The 21,720-nt window shown below is 40.6% G+C and overlaps 2 protein-coding genes across 3 annotated transcripts; one reads left to right on the forward strand and one right to left on the reverse strand.

Annotated features, from left to right (window-relative positions):
• Positions 1-913: 913 nt before the first annotated feature.
• LOC139214852 (oxygen-regulated protein 1) lies at positions 914-9,455 on the reverse strand. The gene is made up of 6 exons (XM_070845782.1): positions 8,796-9,455; positions 7,282-7,441; positions 3,092-6,726; positions 2,696-2,989; positions 2,584-2,623; positions 914-2,538 (listed from the first exon to the last, which is right to left on the reverse strand). Exons 1-6 carry the CDS (start codon positions 9,453-9,455, stop codon positions 914-916), a joined length of 6,414 nt encoding a protein of 2,137 aa, XP_070701883.1.
• Positions 9,456-13,249: 3,794 nt separating this feature from the next.
• tcea1 (transcription elongation factor A (SII), 1) lies at positions 13,250-20,138 on the forward strand. Of its 2 annotated transcripts, none has more exons than XM_070845089.1 (10): positions 13,250-13,485; positions 15,079-15,141; positions 15,243-15,348; positions 16,394-16,496; positions 16,677-16,822; positions 16,928-16,984; positions 17,368-17,522; positions 17,727-17,873; positions 18,767-18,838; positions 19,762-20,138. In XM_070845089.1, exons 1-10 carry the CDS (start codon positions 13,411-13,413, stop codon positions 19,768-19,770), a joined length of 933 nt encoding a protein of 310 aa, XP_070701190.1. In that variant the 5' UTR covers positions 13,250-13,410; the 3' UTR covers positions 19,771-20,138. The 2 variants fall into 2 exon arrangements, with proteins under 2 accessions (XP_070701190.1, XP_070701189.1); XM_070845088.1 differs by having other exon boundaries at positions 13,252-13,485; positions 16,674-16,822.
• Positions 20,139-21,720: the final 1,582 nt, after the last annotated feature.

Raw genomic sequence — 21,720 nt, forward strand, 5'->3', positions numbered from 1 at the left:
TGGGTTCTTCAGATTTGTAATAGAGAACCTGTCAAACTTGGAGCATGGAGTGTTGCAGTGTATTGGAGGATGACCTGTACTATAAAACTAAGGCGGGTTTGACCTCTGCTGCGTCAGTTTTGACTTTTCTGTTTCTAATCTGTCCCATGCACGTCCTCCAACTTTAGAAAAGGTCAATACTAAATCACAGAGGTACCCCTGTAATTTTAGCATGGCAATTATAAACACAGTTAAAAAAAAATGAAACATGGTTTATTGAATATTCAATAAGCAGCCATATTCTTACAGCCAAGAAGTAACATTTTGTCAGAAGCTGCCTCATAATGAATTTAAGAATTTTGTTTTCACAGAATAATCGGGTCTTACATCCTCATAAGTTCTTAATTTACATGCAGTAGTCCTTTATTAAAACCCTGAGAGCTGTCAGCTGACAGCTGTCCTAGTAAGAAGTACTCACTGAACACGCACTGCACATTAGCAATAAATAAAACATCTCAAGCAATAAAACCTGCTTTCCTCGGCAGATTTCTCCAATGTATTGCATCATAATCAATAGGAAACCAATGGCTTGTATCAAATAACAAAGTGAAGTACAGTCAGGAGCACTGAATCAGTTAAAACAACTTCTTACTTTCCGATATTGTTATATTACACTTTTGATTTTGTAATTACTTAAAAGACAGCACTGAAGTTAATGTGTGTAAACTTACTTTTTTGACTACATTCAAACGTAAATAAGAGGCACAACTCCTCATTCACTGCACGTGTGTAGATCTGTAACAAATGTTTGTGTTCATGATTATTTGATGAAACACAAAACATTTGTGGCTGCATTATCACAATATAGCCAAGACTAATAGCACATTCAGTACCAGCATGTGTGGATATTTCTGTGAAACAACATGTCCTGCTTTTACAGTATGGGGCAGTATTGGCCACATCTCACATGAAGGGCGTCCAGGGAGTCTTGTGCTTGCAGTGCACGCCCTCCTCCACTAGATGTCCGTCTTGGCTGTGTCACAGCTGAGGACTCCCCCTCAGGGTGCACTTTTCTGTCTGGTATTTTAAACTCAACTGATGCAAATGAAGACATGCTGCCATTTTTATTTGCCCATGTTTTGGAAGTATCAATCATAGGTGACACCCTGACGCCTCTCCCTTTGGCCCCGCTTGCTTCTTTTTTCCCGCTTTTGACACTGGCATCATCCAAAAAGGGGTCCGAATCGCTTCCATGTGGCATGTTGTAGTAGGTGCACTTTGGAGTTTGAGGCTTCGCCATCTCCTCGAGCTCTGATGAGGATATGGCTGCAAGAGGGTTGTGCTGGGTTTTAGAATGAGACTGTGAATCATCGCTATTGTTCTCCTGACCTGTATCGACAGATGTGGTGTCTACGTTGTCGTACATTCCCAGGGAGACTGGAGGAGATTTTCTGATGAGGTGATTTTCCTTGAGCAGCCATCTACCTTGGTCGATCAAAACCCCATCAGTTAAGTCTTGAGAAACGCACCGTTTGGTCTCCGTGGGAGCTTCGGACTCTAACTTCTGTGAGCTTCCAGCGCTGAAATAAGACAGATCCTCCTTTGAGGCTTTAGTGCCCGAAGAAGACTTACTCACCCCGCTTTTTGCTCTGGAACTTTGCAAGACTTCTGAGTTACTTCCGACGGACGGTTTGGAGTTAGCTCGCTCCGCATTTGCTATCCCATCAGTCTTGTGTCTGCAGACAGGAGAGGAAGCCTCTTCTCCGCTCTCTGTGACAATATCCACAGAATCCTGAGTTTTGTATCCACCACTCTCAGATGTCTCCGGCCTGTAATCAGACAAATCTGAGGTGCTGGGGCTCGGGAGTTGCTTTAATCCATACGAACTATCCTCTCTACTTTTTGGAATAACAATTTGTTTGGTTTGTATAACTCGAGCGTTATCTGGCTCTATCCTGACATTCCCTTGAGCATCATATATGAATATAAGTGAAGAGGACTGTAGGGCAGAGTTAACAAAGTCAAGTAATTCCTGTGATATCTCCACTGGATGTGGTAGACTGCCGCGTCCTTCCTCGTGCTGCTCCCCTTCCTTGTCTGTTTCAAATTCATTAACGGTGTCTGTTCCATTACCCTTGTCGTCCACACACTGACCCTCGGAGGAATATTTGGTCGGTGATTCAGTGTCATGCTCTGCTGCTTTCCTTTCTGCATTTGCTTCCTCTTCACAGCTACTCTGCTGCTGCAAATACGAGGCCTCTGCGAGCAGGTTTTTACAGTCCGTTCCATCAGCAACACTGTCTGCATCTCCACTAGCATTCTCCTCCTCTACCTCATCCTTTGGTTCTTCCACCTGGTCCACCTCCTCATTTAACCCATCGCTTTCATTTTCTTCATCCTCCTCCCTCTCCTCTACAGCTTCTCCCTCTTCCAGTGAGTCCTCCTCCAGACTGTTTCCAGTTTTCTCCTGTTCTTTCCCGCTCTCTTCACCCCCATCACTCTTCTCCTCCTCCTCCTCCTCCACATTCTTGTCTGTTTCTTCACCTTCCTCTTCCTCATCTGTCATCACTTTTCCTTCCATACTTTTAACCTCAGCATCTTCACCATCGTCCTCCTCCTCTTGTTCTTTCTCTTCTTCCTCCTCCTCATCTTCCTCCTCACTGTTTTCCTTCCTAGACACTGCAGTTTTGGCCTCCTCCTCATCTTTTTCCTCAACATCTTCTACATGGCCCTCATTTCTCTCCTCAATAACCTCCTCCAGTTCCTCTTCCTCGTCCTCAATAACCTCTTTCTCAGCAGCCGCATCTGTTTCCTCCTCCTCCTCCTCCTCCTCCTCCTCCTCTGCCTCTTCCTCCATTTCTGCAATCGCATTTTTTACATCGTCCTTCTCAATAACATCTTCCATTTCCTCCTCATCGTCCTCAGTAACCTCCTTCTCCACATCTTTTTCTTCCTCCTCCTCCTCCTCCATCTCATCCATCACACTTTCTACCTCCTCCCTCTCATCTTTCTTCTCAACAGTTTCATTCATATCCTCTTCCTCACTGTTTTCCTCAGTAACCTTGAAACCTACCTCTGCTTCCTCCTCTTCGTCCTCAGTAAGAGCATCTGCTTCCTCTGCCTCCTCCTGCTCCCTTTCTTCAGTATTTTCTTCTTCCTCTCCTTCATCAACCTCTACCTCATCTACCGCTTCTTTAATCTCCTCCCTTTGCTTCTCCTCAGTTTCTCCTTCCTCTCCCTTTTCTTCCTCATCTTCCTCCTCATCAACCTCATCCTCCCCTTCTCCTTCCTCCTCTGTCTCCTCAACACCCTCTCTCTCATCTGTGTCTTCAACACTTTGATGCTCTCTGGCTTCTTGAACTTCTTCATCCATTAATCCTTCCTCTGTCTCCTTAACCAAGTCTTTCTCTCCTTCTTCTAATTCATCCCCCTCTTCCTCCTCGTCCACTGTCACCTCTCCCTCTGTCCCTTCCTCTACTTTCACAACAGATCCCTCCTCGTCTCCACTCCCCTTTTCCGCTTCCCATTCCTCCTGGTCCATTCTCTCTTCTGTCAGTGCCCCCTCTTCTGCCTCTTCCTCCCTTTCATTGTCTGCCTTTTCAGTCTCTTCACCATCGTCATCATCTATCTCTTTTGTATCTCCATCCTCTCTGTCATTTACATCCTCTCTATCCTCTTCTACTGCTTCTCGTTCCTTTTCATCCATTTCATTGTCTGAGTCTGTCATCATCTTGGTCTGTTCAGAATACACAGTTTGTGTTTTCTTTAGGCTATCTATCTCTACATTATCATCATCCTGTTCTGTTTGAGTAATGTCCTCAGCTATACAGCAACTATTGGGCTCTGGTGATTGTTTTGTTTCATTGCTGCATTGTTCAACAAATTTTTCCACATCTTCCTCTGAGTCCGACTGGTTTCTTTCAGTTTCTACAAAAGTGCTCTCCTCTACAGGGTAAAAACTTCTAGCTTGTTGGATTGTTGAAGAAATCTCTGCTCTGAGATCTTGCGGCATATTCAGTTCCTCCATCAGCTCATCAATAACCAAATGCTGATCCTCAAATACATCACCCCCTTCGGAAACAACATCCAGTGCAAATTCTGTTTCAGAAACTCTGGGAGACAGCGGTTCACTTTCGAGCCTTTCCCTCAGAATCTGGAAATCCTTCCAGCGTTCTCTGAACTGAGAAGATGCTCTGCTTCGCAGATCCGTCAAACTTGCCCGCTGCTCTTCCTCGTCATCGACGGCAGAGATTTTCTGCAGCGATTCCATCATTAACATTGCCTCGGATGGGCTTCCTGATTGGTTGCCATCTCCCAGCGCAGATCCTGTTATAGTGTCTCGTAGAGTCATCACTGATAGGAAAGACAGGAAGGCTTTACATGATGAGCCGAACACCGAAGCCACTTGTGTTGGGAAATCAGGAAGGCTGTTGGACTTCTCAAGATTGGATGCTGTGTTGGTGTCAGACACTCCTCTGATGCACTGAACTGATGAACAAAGGTGCCGCATAACAGGGGTTATCTTTGCTTTGGGACTTAAAATGTTGGACGTAGACAAAGATGGTTCATTGATAGCTGGACCAATGGCCTCTGCAGACTTGTGTGACCTCAGAGTGTTCTGCTGCTGTACGGGATCAACTCTGACAGTCGGCATTGAAACACATAAACCCCTCATATATTGCTCATTCTGCACCAGAGATATAGCTCGCTGTTCATGAGAAAGAGGTACAGATAGACAAGAAGAGGATTTCTTGAGTGCATCACTGGGCGATGCATAATATTCATCTAGATTAGTCTGAGCTTCAGTCTTTTCATCCGATTCAGAATCACCACCTATCTTAAACACAACCTTTGCCCGTGGCTCTGACTCAACCATGGTCACCTCCTCAGTGTATGGCACTGGGTCTGACTCTGGGCTGGCCTTCTCCAACCAGTTCTCAACATATTGGTGGATATCAGAGGGCGAAGGATTGAGAGATGGCATAGAGAAACTCTCATTCAAATCTAAAGACCTTTTAGGTGATGATACTGTGATTTCAGTCACAGATTTGGGCTTGTTAATTGGCTTTTTGCCTGGCAAAAGTGACTTTTTGGGTTGCAAAATGCCTAACATGTTCTTTTTCATTTGAGGCCTTCCACTTGGACTATTTACGTTATGGCCATTATCTTTAGCAGCTGCTTTAGTCATGTTTTGCGTCTTAGCTGGGGTCTTTCTCACATTTTCAGTGTTAACTAATAAGGCTTGCTCTTTCCTGGGCTTTTCATCCTTATCCACTTTCTTAATATGAGGCTTTTGCGCTCCTCTACTCATTAGACCACTTTTAGCACTTTCTGATGAACTTAGATTCTTTTTTCCCACACTGGTATTGCTGCTGAGCTTGTCTATAGATGAATGTTTGCTATTTTTTGAGGGGTTTACTGTGCTTCCCTTTTGCTTTCTATCTGAACTGCTTGTTGAAGTTGAACTCTTCTTATTCCTAGCAGGTAGAACCATCTTTTTCTTCTTCTCACTTTTAGGAGTTTTATCTTTTCTTACTCTCTCCTGTATTTGGGAGTTTGTTGCAGTTTGGGGCTCATTCTCAGTCACCGAAGACAGATTGTTTATAATGTCATGCGTTGAAGTTATTGGATCTGATGACAATGATAACATCTCCTCTTTCTGTCTTTGTAGTGAGTCAGTAGTGGGTGGCTGCCAGCTACAATCTATGTCACAATCATTGCTGGATGAACGCGCCCCTGAGTCAGTGGACGGTTTGCTCTCTGGCGCTGGAGTGGAATCGTTCAAAGGTACACTGTCTGCGCTGTATTCCTCGTTTGCAAAATAGTTGTCATAGCAGCCTTGACTCTCATAAATATGCATCACAGTCTCTGTAACCTCCATCCCATTATTCTGTATCTGAAGGACCTCAGCTACTCCTGAGGGCCTGATGGAGGAATGGGAGCCTTTGTTGGTCGCCCCTGCAGACGCTGTTTTCCGAGGTTTGGGGACTGGCCTGCTGCTGCTGCTGTGTCTGACAATGCAGTATTCCTCAGTTGTCTCACCGTCAGTCATCCTCTCCATGTAGGAATAATGTCCCAGGGTGCTCTCTCGAACCTCCGACTCTGTCACCGTCTTCACACTCTCAATGGACGCCTTCTTAACATGCCGAGGACCTGGCGTAGGCGTGCGTTTTAAACCTGTTTTTGCTTTTGCTTTTCCCAAGGCCGAGGAGGCGTAGCCCTCATATGCTCGCTCGTTGTTAAAGCCGACACCCTTTCCAGCTCTAGCGGGGTGGTTCTCCTCTTTCGTTTCATCTTCACTGATGCTAGAGGATTCTTTGGCAAAGGCGTTGTTTGAGTCAGGTGAGCTGTTGCCTGACTCAGAAATCGAGGCACAAGCTGTCCTCTTGCTAAGGCTGGAGCGGCTGAGTGTGGTCGTCCAATGGAGTAACTCCTCCTCTTTAATGGTCAGATGAACTTTCATCTCCACTGTCATGCTGCCGTCTTGATTCACACAGAAAGACTTTTCAATGTCATCGTCCTGAGGTACAATACAAGCATCATGATCATTATCTACCCTCCCAGTTGCAGATGTCTCTATGGATGTGTGACGATGGTTGACCTCTGTTTCAAATGGTCCATTGTGGTGATGCAGGTGGCCATCCCTGCTTCCATTTCGAGACTGGATTATCTGGTTGACAATGTGTCTCTCTGATGATAAGGAAAAGTTCCTTGAGCCTCTTCCACTTGATGAAGATTTGTTGTTCTCTTTTGTCGGTGGTTTTTGATGAACATGCAGGTGTTCATGAAATGGAAGGGTAGAGATAAAGAGAAAAAATAAAAATAAAAATATTGAAGGACATTATAAAAGTATAATGTAAGTATAAAAGTATAATGGAGTGTTGTTATTGGTTTGGTATGACTATTTAAAGGAATAATTTTCAAGCTGAGACTTAGATGATAAGAATTATTGCACATACTATGTATCTCTTAAAAATTAAGCTGCAGCCAGTTATCTTAGTTTAGCATAAAGACCTGAAATAGGGGGAACAGCTAGCCTGGCTCTGTCCAAAGGATACAGGACAGGACAGGACAGGACCAGGCTAGCTGTTTGTCCTTTCTTCCAGTTGTGGTGGTAAGCTAAGCCTTTCCTATCTCTAGTATAATTCTTAGCAAACAGATATAAGAGTGGTATCCATCTTCTTATCTGACTCTCAGCAAGAAAGCAAATGTATTGTGTAAAGTATTTTCCAAAATGCTTCACTCTTTCTTTATGGGGACAGTTACATTTAGTAGTTTACAGTAGTACCGATTAACACTTACGAGCTCTGGCTTGCAACATAGATGGTTCCACTGTGTCCACGTACATCACTTGTGCCATCTGGCCCGTTCTGTGACAACTGTAGTTTCCTAATCTGAATGGCTCGTTGCCCGCTGCCACAACAACTCCAGAGCACAGAATAAGTGCTGCGAGACCATCAACCTGAAAGAGGAGCAGAAACACTTTTCATTACACTTTATGTATCACACTCATAGATACACGTAAACTGAAAAGAGACTTTCAATTTCCGGTATCAAATATTGCGTGTACATTTGATATCTCTTTGGGCCGTGCATTATCCTAAAACATACCAGGAATGATATGGCAGCTCTAGAGAATTAAGATCCATTTAAAGGTCCCTGACACATTAAAGTCCACGTGAAAAGGGATTACAGAGTGATAACTCACCAGGGGGTAGAGATTTTGATAGCACCTCTTAGCACTTCTTGGAAGTGCTTATAATGCTTATAATGTGTAAAGTAACAAGGTAAAAGCCTTGATTCCTAATTCCTGTAAGAGAAGTTACGGTGAAAATTAAGCCCATGACAGTTATTTACTTTAGTTGTGCAGTTTTGTGCACAAGGATATGGTATCTCCCAAACCAAGAACCTAGCATCTGTTGCGTGTTGTGCACTCATCACACAATTTCTTTATTTGTCAGGTGTTTTGCATTCAAAACTGAGATTAAATCAAAATTCACTTTAGTAAAAGCTCAGTCAGACATGCAATGGTTCCACCACAATTAATTGTCAATTCCATCAATTGTTTCTTGATAACATCCAAATCTTGATGCCTTTATAGACTTTGAAAACAAACGTGAAAGCTTTGGGGGAAAAAAGTGGACCTTGAGCTAAGATTGTTTTATCAAAACAATTGATTGTCAAACTCTTAAATTAAGCTACTCTTAAGATAAACTTTTAAGCTAAGAGAAACAAGAAGCCCCAAAGGCGCTTAGAGTGATGGAAAGTTTGAACATCCACATTTCCATGAGTGAGGCTGCTATGTCTAAGATCAAGAGTGACGCCTTTCAAATTCAGAAAAGTGAATGTCTACATGAAGAAATGGTGCACAGCCACTACACCGAGCTGTGTTTGTGTCTACAGCTTTCTTTAGCCTTACATGGACAGACTATACTATCTGTTTGACTTTGCTTAATATAGCATTAGGTGTTCCCAGGTAGAACATATATTTTTAAAACAGCAGAGGTGCCATGGATTTACATGGCATGTTGCTCATTTTAACACTTGAACATACAGTGAAATCTGATCTTGTGTCTTGGCGTTATTTGATCATTTATATCTTGTTGCATGCTAAATCTTTTTTGAGTATTGTTTTTGTAACAAAATCAATCTCAATTCTCTTCGGTCATCTCACCTTTGTCCTGAAAGCAGTCACTTTAATCTATTCGTAATGCTAACATAAACCAAATATTATCAGTATTATTATTAGTATATTTTCAGATTAAATTAGCATTAATCTACAATCATTCTCAATTTTCATTTTGTCAAATACTTACTCTCCTGCCATCTGTTGAGAAGAGTTTCAGCACTGGGAACTGCAGGATTTGTGAAAGGTAATCCAGTAAAGCATCAAATGTCGGTGCTGTTCTTCTCTGCAACACAATTGTTCGTTTAAGAGTGGGATCTCTATTCTTGATGACCACAAGCCTCTTTGGCGTCCGTACTGCCACCCTGTCAGTGACCTTTGCTGGTCTGTTGGTGACTTGATTCGTTGTGCCAAACTGGAGTCCATGATGCCTTCGTCGCCCTGCACTGAAGGGTCTGGTGGTATTCCACGGTACCTGCCGCCGGTTCACTTCATCCAGGTTCAGTGGCTTCACCCGTTTCCGATCAGAACACACATATGACGCCCCATCATGTAAGTCATCCAAAGCCTTAACCATGTGGATCCCACGTGGTGTGGTGATGGTCCTCACTCCGAATGGCAGAGGTACTTTCTTGGACAGAGCATCCAGTAGAGCATCAAATGTCTTGAAGGTGCGGGCATTGATGACCAGACGATGCCCGCTGAATTTATAGTCACCACTTTTGTAGAAACATACTCGTTTAGAAGCTGAGGGATCAGAGATTGGCTGAAAGGGTTGTGGGGGTAACGTCTGCCCACTGCCAAGGGAGTGAGCCTGGGCAGGTGGCTCCTGGACAGGCGTATTGCTCATGATGTGTGGAGGTGCCTGGAAAGAAAGCAGAGAGAGGGAAAAAGCTGACTATTTGTTCCTACAGTTATGTCCAAATTATGGTAAGTTGTGCTTTAGATGTGGTACAAAAACTTTCTTTTGAGTATCATTCACTTGTGCAGGCATATTAGTTTGTATTTTGCTCCCTCACATGGAGGCTGTGCTAAACATAAAATTCAGTCAAGCATATAAGATGTTAAATAAAAATGTTAAAATATCTATTGAAACTTTTCAAACTAGTGCTGCTGTCCTTTCCCTTAGAGGCATGTACACAGTGAAATACAGCCATGTTTGACTTATAGCTCATCCATTTTGTTCATTACTACAGTTTCTCTCTGATGTAATGAAGCCAACGTGTGAGATGTTTTCTGTTAAATGCAGTAGTGTAAAACACTTACATAAAAAGCAACATAAAAAAGAAATAAATAAATAACATTGCTCATAAACCGTGGAACAAGGGATGTCCTACTACCCATGAAGTAAAAGAACTTAAATTTACATGGAGTTGTCCTTATTTTATATATGTGTTTGTGGCTTTGTGGTGTGATGTGTGAGTTTTTGCTCCCACACGCCTTTACACTCTTCTGAAATAAGTGTAAAGATATAACTTTATTACATATTATTATATAGTTTTATATATTATAGTTTAAGATTTAAGATTTTTCTATCATGATCTATCATGAAAATGAGTCCTCAAAACCACAACTAAACAGTAAAATGTGTACATTTACTATGATATTTTTTCACTGAAGAAACGCTGTCATACTGTGTGGTCGAAGTAAATTATATGTATTATTGTAGGCTACAGTATATTGTAAGTTGCAATTAAATGCACTGTAATATTCTTATGCTATTATGCATACATACATACACATGTAATAATACATGTGTGAATGTCTTTTGTAGATTCATGCAATAATAGAGTGTGTTATGAGATAGAAGTATATTTTAATTACACTGTTCATGTAAAAGCCCAACAAGGAAACAGAGCTGGACATTAACCAAAGCTATGAACTCAGTTTCATGCTTCTTCATGTATTGGAACCACTAGTATGTTAAGTTGCATTGTCCCTTTATCAAATAAACAAATTCAAGATGAGTGCAGTTGACAGTTCTCATCGGTAATGACAGTAGGCCTAAATATAGCAAAGTAGAAAAGCTCAGAGCCTCGGTTGTTGAGAGGTTTCATAACCTGTACATTGGTCAACATTAAAGTGAACATAGTCTGAGCAACAATGTTTCATAACAAGTTCCACTTAATTATTATAAAAATAAAAACCTGCATTGTTATTGCAACAACACAGCAGGTCAGTGTAGCAGTAACAGTGAATGTGGACATGGACAAAGGCCATACACACCTGAAACATATCAACTCAGTAGATAAATTACACCCTGTAGGTCCTTAAAAACGACTGGCTGAGAAACAAACATGTCAAAACAAATGGAATGAGTAAGACTTACCGTATATCTCACATTTCACCTAAATTAACGGCTAAAACAACACAAAGTGTGCACCTGTTATTCCACCGAGCGCTCATCAAAGCCTCTCAGCCGCATTCGAGGGCTATTTTGGGACATGCAACATCATGGCCAATTTGCTTAATCTTTGCTCACACTTAATCAGCATATCAAGGTAACAAATAAAGGAAACACAGAGGAACTGTACCGCAGTAATAGACTGAAAATACATACTTTTATCAGTATAAGATTCTTTCAATATGAGATTCTATCAAAAATTGATTAAAAAATGGATAACAGTGTTGTTTTTCTAAACAAGACTTCAATTTTATTTGGCCAAATTATTTCTTTTTACATCTAAGCTAAAGTATCCTCTAAGACTGAATCAAAATGAAAATAAATAAATGTTCCAAAAGTCGTCTCTGCCTCATGAGTCATACATTTCTCACTTGTTATTTGCACTGAAAGACAAATAACTGAATGTAAGCTTGCATGAAAAGGCTTAATGACGACCCGAATAATAAGGGAAATGAGGAAAGAAGCGGTGAAAGTTCAGAAAGATACATGAACTCTCCAGGTCAGATGATATTAGCTGCAAACAGATACCACAGGTGGCTAGGACTCTTAGCAAGCAGTCTGCATAATCAGATTTGAGAAGTCTTGGCCTAATAGGGATTAGGTTAAAGATTTTGCGCACTTGCTGACAGCATGAAGCAGAATAAGGTCTTTAGAGAGCACTTTTACCTCACAGCAGGTATTGGAAATCCACCATCAGATTTCAGAAGACACTTTGTGTTTACATTTGTACTTACTGAATACTTTGGTGATTGTAATTTAAAAGAAATGTGACCATAATTGTGGAAATACTGCAGCTTTGCATGCAAACTTGGAGGGCTAGCAGTATATCCAAATGGTAGTACCATGCAGTAGAGTCGTCCAGTGGCTAATAAACTACTTGTATCAAAGGGTGAAAGCTGTGGCACTATACTGCACTATACTGCAGACAGTGTGCCAATTACCAACTGCCCCTGACTGATTAAAAGCAGCTAATACCTCCCACTAACACGTGCAGTGTCCTGAAAGATGGAGACTGGCTGGTGGTGGCATTGGAGGAAGGGCCTGTGTGGGACAAGCTAAGTCCAATATGTTTATTACATCATGTGTTCAAAGTGTGGGTAAACATAAGATAAAAGTGTGTTACCATTAGATCTTGTAAACAGGTGACAAATAATGTGAACTTTGGCACAGTTTTTGACTTTTTTGTGTCAAATGATTACCTAACCTTCAATCACTAGGGGGCAATGTCACATGCTGAGTTGTTTGGATTAGTTAGATCCAAATTAGCGAGTCAATCAGTAGTGCATAAACGCAGTATAAGATCAACAGTGTGCCATCATCGTGGCATAGATCCTGCTACTGAAAGGTCACAGGTTTGATCTGCACAACAGCCATGCCTTCATCAAAGGCCATGAATCCTACCATAGGCCTTTAGCAAGACACAGGCTCTTTCACTGACTGTTAATTGCAATGAATAATACAGTGATAACTGTCAATTCGGTTCAAAATGAATATTTTGACACCCTGTGTACCTGCAACTGACTTATTAAAGCAGAAAAAATGTTGACTGTGCCAAACGAGTACTGACACTACCAATGCTCCAACAACAAAAACCTTAATCGTAGTTATTTAACCTTTTTGGCTTTTAACACATGAAAATGTTTTATTTGCATAACTTTTATAAGGCCTGGAGTGTAAAAAAAGCAAAGATCAGAGGAATGTCTGAAGATAATACATATAATTTTCTAAGGCATGGAGGCGTTTTATTTGCTGTTCACTTCTTATCCCCTTGTTTGGAACAATACTACGGCTGCAGCTAATCTTTCTTTTCAGTATTGATGTATGTGGTTGTTATTTTCTTGGCTAATCTAAGTGGTTGGTGTATAATCAGAAAAAAATGAAAAATGTCTTACTTCCGAGGCCCCAAGTTAGGTCCTTGAAATGGCTTGTTTTGCCTGTACAACAATCCCAAACCCAAAAACACCCAGACATTTGTTTATGAACTGAGAGTCCATTGTTGAAGCAGAGATCCAAGTGGCACTTTGGCGCTATCTAACGACAGGCAGCGATACTACCACAATACCGGCTTTGTCTTGGTGGTGTGATGACAGATGTTTGAGAGGGACTCGAGGAAATATAGAGTTGTATCTAGGTACTCATACAGACGTGCCCCCGTTAATGCACTGAGGGATGAGTACTCGGTGCTCTGACAGGCCCCAGAGAACTCCTGGGATCCGTGTCGATTAACCTCCCCTGAGCTCATCCTCCATCGACTACTCAGGTCTGCTACACAGCGGAGGGTCAGTGTGCGGTCCCGGTTCGTCAAGTAGACGCCGCCGCTTTCACTCCAGTGGCGTGGTCCTTGTCGCGTATTTTCTTTCCCATTTCTCCTGATTTTTAGATTCCTGTCAGATCACTCAACATGGGCAAAAAAGAGGAAGAGGAGATCATCAGAATTGCGAAGAAGATGGATAAAATGGCGCAGAAGAAAAACGGGGTGAGCTGTCTTGAGAAGAATGAATGCCTTACCTGCTGGCCGCTTAGCCGATCGGGCTGATGTTGATGTTTAGCTAATGTTGGCGCTAGCGGGTGTTATGGGGTTAGTTAGCTGCCTAATGTGTTGCTAATTGAGCCGCTAGCAAGTTAATTCAAAATTAACAAAACTCCCCTCCAGTAACAATTAGCTCCCCGGCTAACATACCTGTTGTAACCAACGTCAACTGGCTAGCGGCAAATAACTAGCTTGAAAGTCTGTTTGTGTTAACGGCGGGTCAATAGGGTGCTAGCAGTTAGCCACATAGCAACCCACTAGCTCTGTGCCCTGCAGCGCAATAAGATATTGAATGTGGTCATTTTTTAGATAACCGACATCAAAATCTGAATTTAGATTTCAGATGGGTTTGTGATTTCGGCTAAGTAGTTTCTAGTGCCTTAACGTACTGTTCTGGACGTCTGACGGTTAGCCGCCTAGCTACTGTAACTGTACAACAGGTAATCTAGCATAACAACGTTAATAAACAATAACTAACGATTAGTCTTTAGCAATCATTTGGTCTTTAAACTAATATTAAATGGTGACAAATGTCTTATTCTTGTGTAACTGACACTAAACTTGAAACGAAATACTTTTAATTTACTTTAAGGAAAAGTAGCAGATCATCACATCTGAGAAGCTCGTACAAGCCAGTGTTTGCACGAGAGTTCACCTGAGTGATCTTTTCTTTTTTTTGTGAATTGACTAGTCAATTAACATTACATGACTAATTTTTTCATCTCTTATCGTTAATATTTAACTTGCATTCAGTATTTTTTTTAAATCTTGTTTAAAAAGAATAATAACTAAGCAACAAATCCATAAGTAATTGCATCTGTCCAACTGACTTCCATCTGAAGTATTACTCTTAATAACTAGACTTTAACTCCGGTACAGTATAGTCTAGAATATCTCAAGATTCATCAGAAACACATTTAAGTTAAACTTGATGCAGTAGTTAATGTCCATCTACAACTAATCAGTATAAGCCTCAGACGGTGGACTCTTTTAAAAGAAATCTAAAAATTCATCTTTGTAAGAGGGCTTACCCCTAAATCGACCTACCTTCCTTGGAAACAGCACTCTGCTTTTATGTTGTTTTATCTGCTTTTATGTTGTTTTATCTGCTTTTAGGTTGTTTTTTAGGCTGCGTTCTTAAACGCTGTTGCTTTTTAGATAGATAGATAGATAGATATTCCTTTATTTATCCCACAATGGGGAAATTTCGAGTCATCAGCAGTTCTGATTCAACAGGATACAGTTCACACATACAAAGAAAGGGAATAAAAAAATATAAAATAATATAAAATATATGTATGTTTGCATGTACAGTATATACAAAAAAAAATAATGTATGGTGAAGAATGAGGTGATAGAAAGGCTATTGCACATGGGGGAAAATATAAATATATAAAGATGATTTAGATGTCTTGTGTTTTTTAATTGTTGCACTTTCAGTGCATTATAAATAAAATGTATTATTATTATAAAGGCCAAGAAGAGTTCAGCGTGAAGTGTATGAAAATATCCCTCCATCAGCTCTCCTCTCCTTTGCAGGCTGGAGCTTTGGACCTATTGAAGGAGCTGCGCAGTGTCCCCATGACTCTGGAGTTGCTTCAGGTATTTCATTTCTGCAACTGCTCCTTTCCTCTTAAGGCCCGCCATCGACACAGGCAGTGCTCAAACCCTGAAGTGCGCTGACTGAGAATGTCTCTCCACAGTCTACCAGAATTGGGATGTCCGTTAACGCTATCCGCAAGCAGAGCACAGACGAGGAGGTGACCTCCCTAGCCAAGTCCTTGATCAAATCATGGAAGAAGCTTTTGGGTAATTATTAGTTTTGGTGTCTGAAGCAGTTGTGCATGATTGTACCACAACCACAGCATTTTTTTCTAACAGATGAAACCCAAGCCAATTTTGATCCGCTGCTTATTGTAACACATCACGCTCTGGATTTTAAAAAAAAAATCAATCCCTGACATCTGTTCTCAACCCACAATGTTGTGAGTAAGTGAGGTTTTCAAGCAGCACAAGCAAATGAACAGCAGCCAGAAGTTGCAGTGAAGATTTCAGAGAACACATCCACACTGAGCGCAAACATCAGCCAGAGAACACTGGAGTTAAAAAAAGAAAAAGGTTGTGAATTATTGTGTAATGTAGGCGTACAATTTGATATCCAAATTGTAGCCTCTGAGTTTTAAGTTGTGCCTGATATTTCATTCAATTATGCTTATTTGGTTAGCACAACCAATGTTATTACTACCTCATTTTGTAATTTTATGACTAAACAGATGCATGTTAGTAAAGATATTATTTTAAAAAGTAAAAAAAAACGTCCTCACATGTCAGTATATCCCATCACTTTGTTTCTGCGTCAGTAGTATTTTGCTGCTAAGTTGCTGCTTTTGTGAAAATTAAATTTGAACTTGTTAATACTGTGGTTTAAAAAGAGGCTTCCAATTTCAATAGATTTTCTGCCATAACAGCTCTGCTCTGTAGGCATCCAGGTGGTTAGGCTGCATATCATATTATCAGTGTACCTGCTTTAATTCCTATCAGGTACTATTGTTGCATGTCAGCCCCGTTTTCCTCTCTCTCACCCACTGTCCTTTCTGCATCTACTATCTGCACGTAATGAAGATTAAAATGCCAAAAAAAAAAAAAAGAAATCACACTCACACTCATCCATACAGATATTGTAAAGAAACACAAGACAAGACAACACTACATTAAACCATTAAAGGGAAGCTCTGTGGCTGGCTATTTTATCTCAATTCAGAGGTATATTAACTAATCTTAATGCTGACCTTCCTCTGTGTTGCTCTCTTATGTTGTTTTCTTACCTGCTTGATTTTTGTCCCTTGTGCTCCAGATGAGCCTGGTGGTGGAGATAAACCCTCAGAAGAAAAGAGGAAAGAACAAACGACACCTGTTGTTTCTCCATCGCAGGGAAGCCCAGAGGCGAAAGAAGAAAGGTAACAAAGATAATGACGTTTGTTGATACTCTCAGCATCACCGATGGTCAACGCAAATGTTTTAGCATATGGACGTAGAAACCGAGTGCAATTTTTCTCTAGTTCATCATAATTATCTTTCAAATGTGGTTTGCTTCTGTAGCTGATTCACGTCTTCCTCTCTTATCGCCCCCAAAGCAGCTCCAGCAGTAACTCCAGCAGCAAGAGCGAGCCCAGTGAAGTTACAACCAACACATTAATCAACACCTTTCCTCGTGCCCCAAGCACCAGTGACTCCATCAGGCTCAAATGCAGAGAGATGATTGCCAGTGCTCTGCAGACTGGAGGTAATCCTGTTATTTCCTGTTATGATATTAACACATTTCCAACATAGTCACTACTGTTGGCTTTATTTACAGTCATATTCAAAAAAAATGTTTCTTCCCCCGCAGATGATTATATTGCTATTGGTGCTGATTGTGATGAACTTGGAGCACAGGTTGAGGAATATATCCTTTTACATTGAATGGAAAATATGCTTTAAGCAGATGCGTGTGTTACTTGTGAGATTCTGGATGTTACTCGCTTCTAAATTTCTATCATCTGAAATTTTAGTTTTTTGAATTAATTTTGTCATCTATTGTCTTTAAATTGAATGTTGATTGTCTAAATCTTTAAAATATTAAATGTGTAAAATCCTCACATTTGAGAGCTGAAAATAGGGAATGTTAAGCTTTTGTTTTTCTTGAAAAATGACTGAAATGCTAAATCAAACATCAAGATTTTTGTGGATTAATTTCTAGCCAAGCAGCTAAGCAGTTAATCCCCTAAATGGGAAAAAAGGCTTCTTATAACAAAGCATAAAAAGTTGAATTCCTTGACCTGCTATCACGCATCTTCCAAGAGTTTAAGAACACAGACATGAAATATAAGAACCGAGTGCGGAGCCGAATCTCGAATCTGAAGGACATGAAGAACCCGAATTTAAGGAGGACTGTGCTATGTGGGAGCGTAACTCCCGAGCGGATAGCCAAGATGACTGCAGAGGTTTGTTCATCTTAAAGATCCTGAACTGGCACACAGTCAGTAGTAAAGTTATGCCAACACTGTCCTGAGTTGCTGTAGTTTTTCTTAGACCTTTTACTTCCATGTTGGTATAACTTGATTATATAGTGTATTTCTCGTATTACAACACTAACAGATTTAAATGATCTTAAAAGCATCATGAATGATATTCCTCTTTTTCTGCAGGAAATGGCCAGTGATGAGCTGAAAGAAATGAGAAAGAATTTGACCAAAGAGGCTGTCAGGGACCACCAGATGGCCACCACCGGAGGCACTCAGACCGATCTATTCACCTGTGGCAAGTGCAAGGGCAAATGCTGCACCTACACACAGGTACGGAGTGCCATTTAGGCTTCACTGTAATTGTGTCAGTAGCACAGGGATGTTACGGTTGATGGTAAAATAGGTTTTAAAGGAAATTACATCAGCTTTGGAAAGTCTGTGCAAAGTTGCAGGTGCGGTTATAATCACTTCCACCACAGTTACAAACAGTCCCAGCACAGACATCACATTTTAACCTTAACCTAACTGCATGTACTCCATTTTCATGGTTTGCTATGGCGCTTTTCCACTAGCACCTACTCTGCTCGACTCGGTCTTTAGGGTTTTCCATTAGGTGATAGTACCTGGTACCAGGTACTTTTTTAGTACCTACTCGGCCGGGGTTCCAAGTGAGCTGAGTCGAGCCGAAAATGTGACGTCAACAGACCGCAGGCCTCTGATTGTTCCAGGGAGTGACGTCACTGGATGAGTTATGAGAGCGACTCGTTCACAAGAATCAAACCCGCCATTTTTAAAACCCTGGCAACAGCGACCGTGTGTTTTTATTATTTCTGTGAATGAGGTAAACGGCTACACGCAAACCAAACACTCGATGTCCTTAGTTGTGTTGTGTTTGTGTCGCATACAAATTACACCACTGGAGTTTCGGGCCGCCTTGCTATGACCACCCCACCGCGTTGAGGTGGTGCGCAAGTGTAACGGACAAAGACCAAAACAGAGTAGAGTAGAGGCGAGTAGTGCTAAAACTGTGTAATGGAAAAGCGCCATTTGATTGACATAGAGCATTGCAGTATTGATATGACTACATGCTCTTTAAGTATCTTGACTACAAATTGTTGAGTTTTTCATGATTTATGGTTGGTTAAGATGGTGTTGAGCAGCCAGTTTTGAGTTCTAGTTTTTTTATGTAATAAATGGTTTATGTATGTTTTTGTCGTTCCCAGGTTCAAACTCGCAGTGCTGATGAGCCAATGACCACGTTTGTCTTCTGCAATGAATGCGGAAATAGATGGAAGGTATGTTGGTTAATGTGCACTTTGTTGACTCAGACGCGGAACCCGTCATAACTAACTGGACCGATGCTCACAGTTGGTCTGTGTGAGGAATGATGTTGACTTCTGCTTTTATGTTTGAGTTGCGTCTCCACACAAAGTACAACAATCAGTCCTTTTTATAAGATGTTTCAATTCCAAAGAAATAGGCCACTTTGGTCCTTAACCACTGTCACTGCAGACCGCTAATCTGCACACTATATTTAAGCCCCACCCGTGTTCAACTCATCAATGCTGTTTGGCCAATCGAAATGATGAGTCATTTTATCTATTGATCGGTCAACAGAAAATGATTATTATAACTGATTATTTTGTCATTCTTCAAGCAGAAATCAAGACATTATCTGGCTCTAGTGTCTCAAACATGGAGACTTGCTGCGTTTCTTTGTTTTATATTATTATTAAGCAAATATTTGGGGGTTTTGGACTGTTGGTCACACAAAATGAGATATTTGAAGGCATCAAACGTGAGCTATGTGACATTGTGATGGGCATTCACATTTTTTTCACATTCCACATTTTTTTCCTCCATTTTATAGACTAATAATTGATCAGTATAATGAACAAAATAATTGCTAGTTTAAATGGTGAGTTGATTATGATATGCTTTGTGTTGCATTTACACTATACATTTAATCAGGGCTATTTCCTTAGAAGTCGCTCACACAACTTAAGAATGGAAAAATGTATCAAATAAATGTGATCCCACACAGGATTACACTACAGCTTTGCGGTTATATAGGTTTTGATAAAAAAATATGTAAATATAAATGTTAGTCGTCATTGATTTGGAACATTTTACCAGCTACTTGTTTATAACATGATCATTAGTGTTTAATGTAAACACTCCAGCGTCTGGGTATTAATTTGTGTTTTCTGTGTCCTAGTTCTGCTGAGTCTGCAGGCATTTCCATGGCAGTTCGTCAAGTAGCAAAATTCCTGGACCAGGTTCTGTCTCTCTGCAACAGATTGGAGCTTTGCATTCTGTGGTAGATGGTGCACAACATGCCATACAAAGATGCCACTGCGGTTACCGTTTGAATAAATATCCCGTTCATAGATTGAGCTCATTGTCAGTTCCTCTACGCCCTCCCCCCAAATCTTTTACTATTGTTATTAGTTGTTTCTCACTGTCAGATATATGCGATCAGTCTTGTCTCATTCTCTTTTATCTGCATTTTTTTATATGTAGTTTTAACACTTTGGACAATGTTGTTTTGCTCTCCCCTCACAACATTGCATTGTTTTATTTAATTTCCCAATAAAGTGTTATCCATTTGATTAAAAAAAAAAAAAAAAGAAGTGCTTTTCATTAGTCTTCCGTCTCCCCTGTTTATGTGAGTCTTGAACATTATACTAATGCAATTAAGGATGTGAGAGGACAAACACTGTATGTGTGTGTTTGTGTGTAGGTGTATTCATTCGTTACTGGTGGAATATTCATCACATCAAAGTGAATGCTGATGTATGCATATTAATCCGTGTAGGGGCAGGAAAACGTCATTGGCCCGAACCAGGGAAGATGAGCAATTGTCTCCCTTTCCTCCAGGTTTTTTTTTTTAATCGCCAGGTGCAGCCACTCTTATGTTGACAAGCATTTGTGCAGCCTCACCGTCACACAAACTGAACCCAGACCAGTTGCACAAGTGTAAGTTGATTTAGGCTGCATGGCTAAAATGTCATTTAATACCTACTAATTAGATACAATACTAAGCTGTGTGCTGTATGTTTTATCCCAGTTCTACTGTCTGTTGAGGGCCTCACTATACGTCTTATTATGTTTTATCGAATGATGAGCAGCATCTCATTCATAATTAACTTGTACCTTTATATAACACTTGATGCCACTAACACATCTCATGAGCAACATCATTTAAATTGGTGATTTTCTATACCAAAACTCACCTGATGGAGAAAGTCCCTAATATTTTGGTCAAACGCCATCCTTTACCAAACAAACTTACATTTTCATGATGCTAAAGAGTCATTTTGCTCATTGTTGTCCTCGTTAATATCTTAATTTATCTGCTGATACATTAAAAGAGATTTGAGTGAAAATCCCATCAGAACAGTATTTAGATTTGTTATGTCGCCTAGAAAGTTTTAGCACTTGATGGTTGTGTTGTGTGCTTTTGTGATCAAATCACACCAGAGTCAGTAAAATTATTGTGCTTTATTTTATCTCAATCAAAATGCCCACAAGTCATTATTTTCTTGGAGAGTAGCAGAGAAAAAAACTAAACCATATACTGTAAACATTCACATTATTTGTTTTTTAAAAATGTATTCTTCAGTAAACTCAGCGCAAAATAACACATTTCATATAGTAAACAGAAGAAGAAACAACATTTATAGGCATCACTCCAAACCATTGGCTTAGATTGTGTTTTGAGGTTGATCTGCGTGGTGTATCCAGCAGCTCAAATTGCACATAGTAAGTTAAAGTTAACTCTAAGACAAGTAGAAGTGCCACTGTGAAGCACAGGTTGGCAAGAAGTTCAGATCAACCAGCCCTATCCATTGATCTTAGTTTGTCCTCAGCAAATAAAGACACGTGTTCCCATCAACCTCCGCCATACTGATTGGTAGTGCTACCAAAGTGGGCCGATGTAGTCACGACTAAGGAATCAAGACAAAACACATGCGATAATTTGGCCAAAAAGAGGGACAATTTCCAGTAAACTGGCCTCGTGCTCCAGTAGCCACCCATACGGCAAGAGTCTGAAAACCACTGTTGCCCATGAGAAAGATGTCATAAAATTGAATGTCAAGGCACTTCCCCATGTGAGGATCTTGTCTTTGAGTGACATGTTTGTGAGGCAACAAAGTAATTCAACTAAAACTAG

The sequence above is a fragment of the Pempheris klunzingeri genome, chromosome 15, assembly GCF_042242105.1.
Source record: "Pempheris klunzingeri isolate RE-2024b chromosome 15, fPemKlu1.hap1, whole genome shotgun sequence".
Lineage (NCBI taxonomy): Eukaryota > Metazoa > Chordata > Actinopteri > Acropomatiformes > Pempheridae > Pempheris > Pempheris klunzingeri.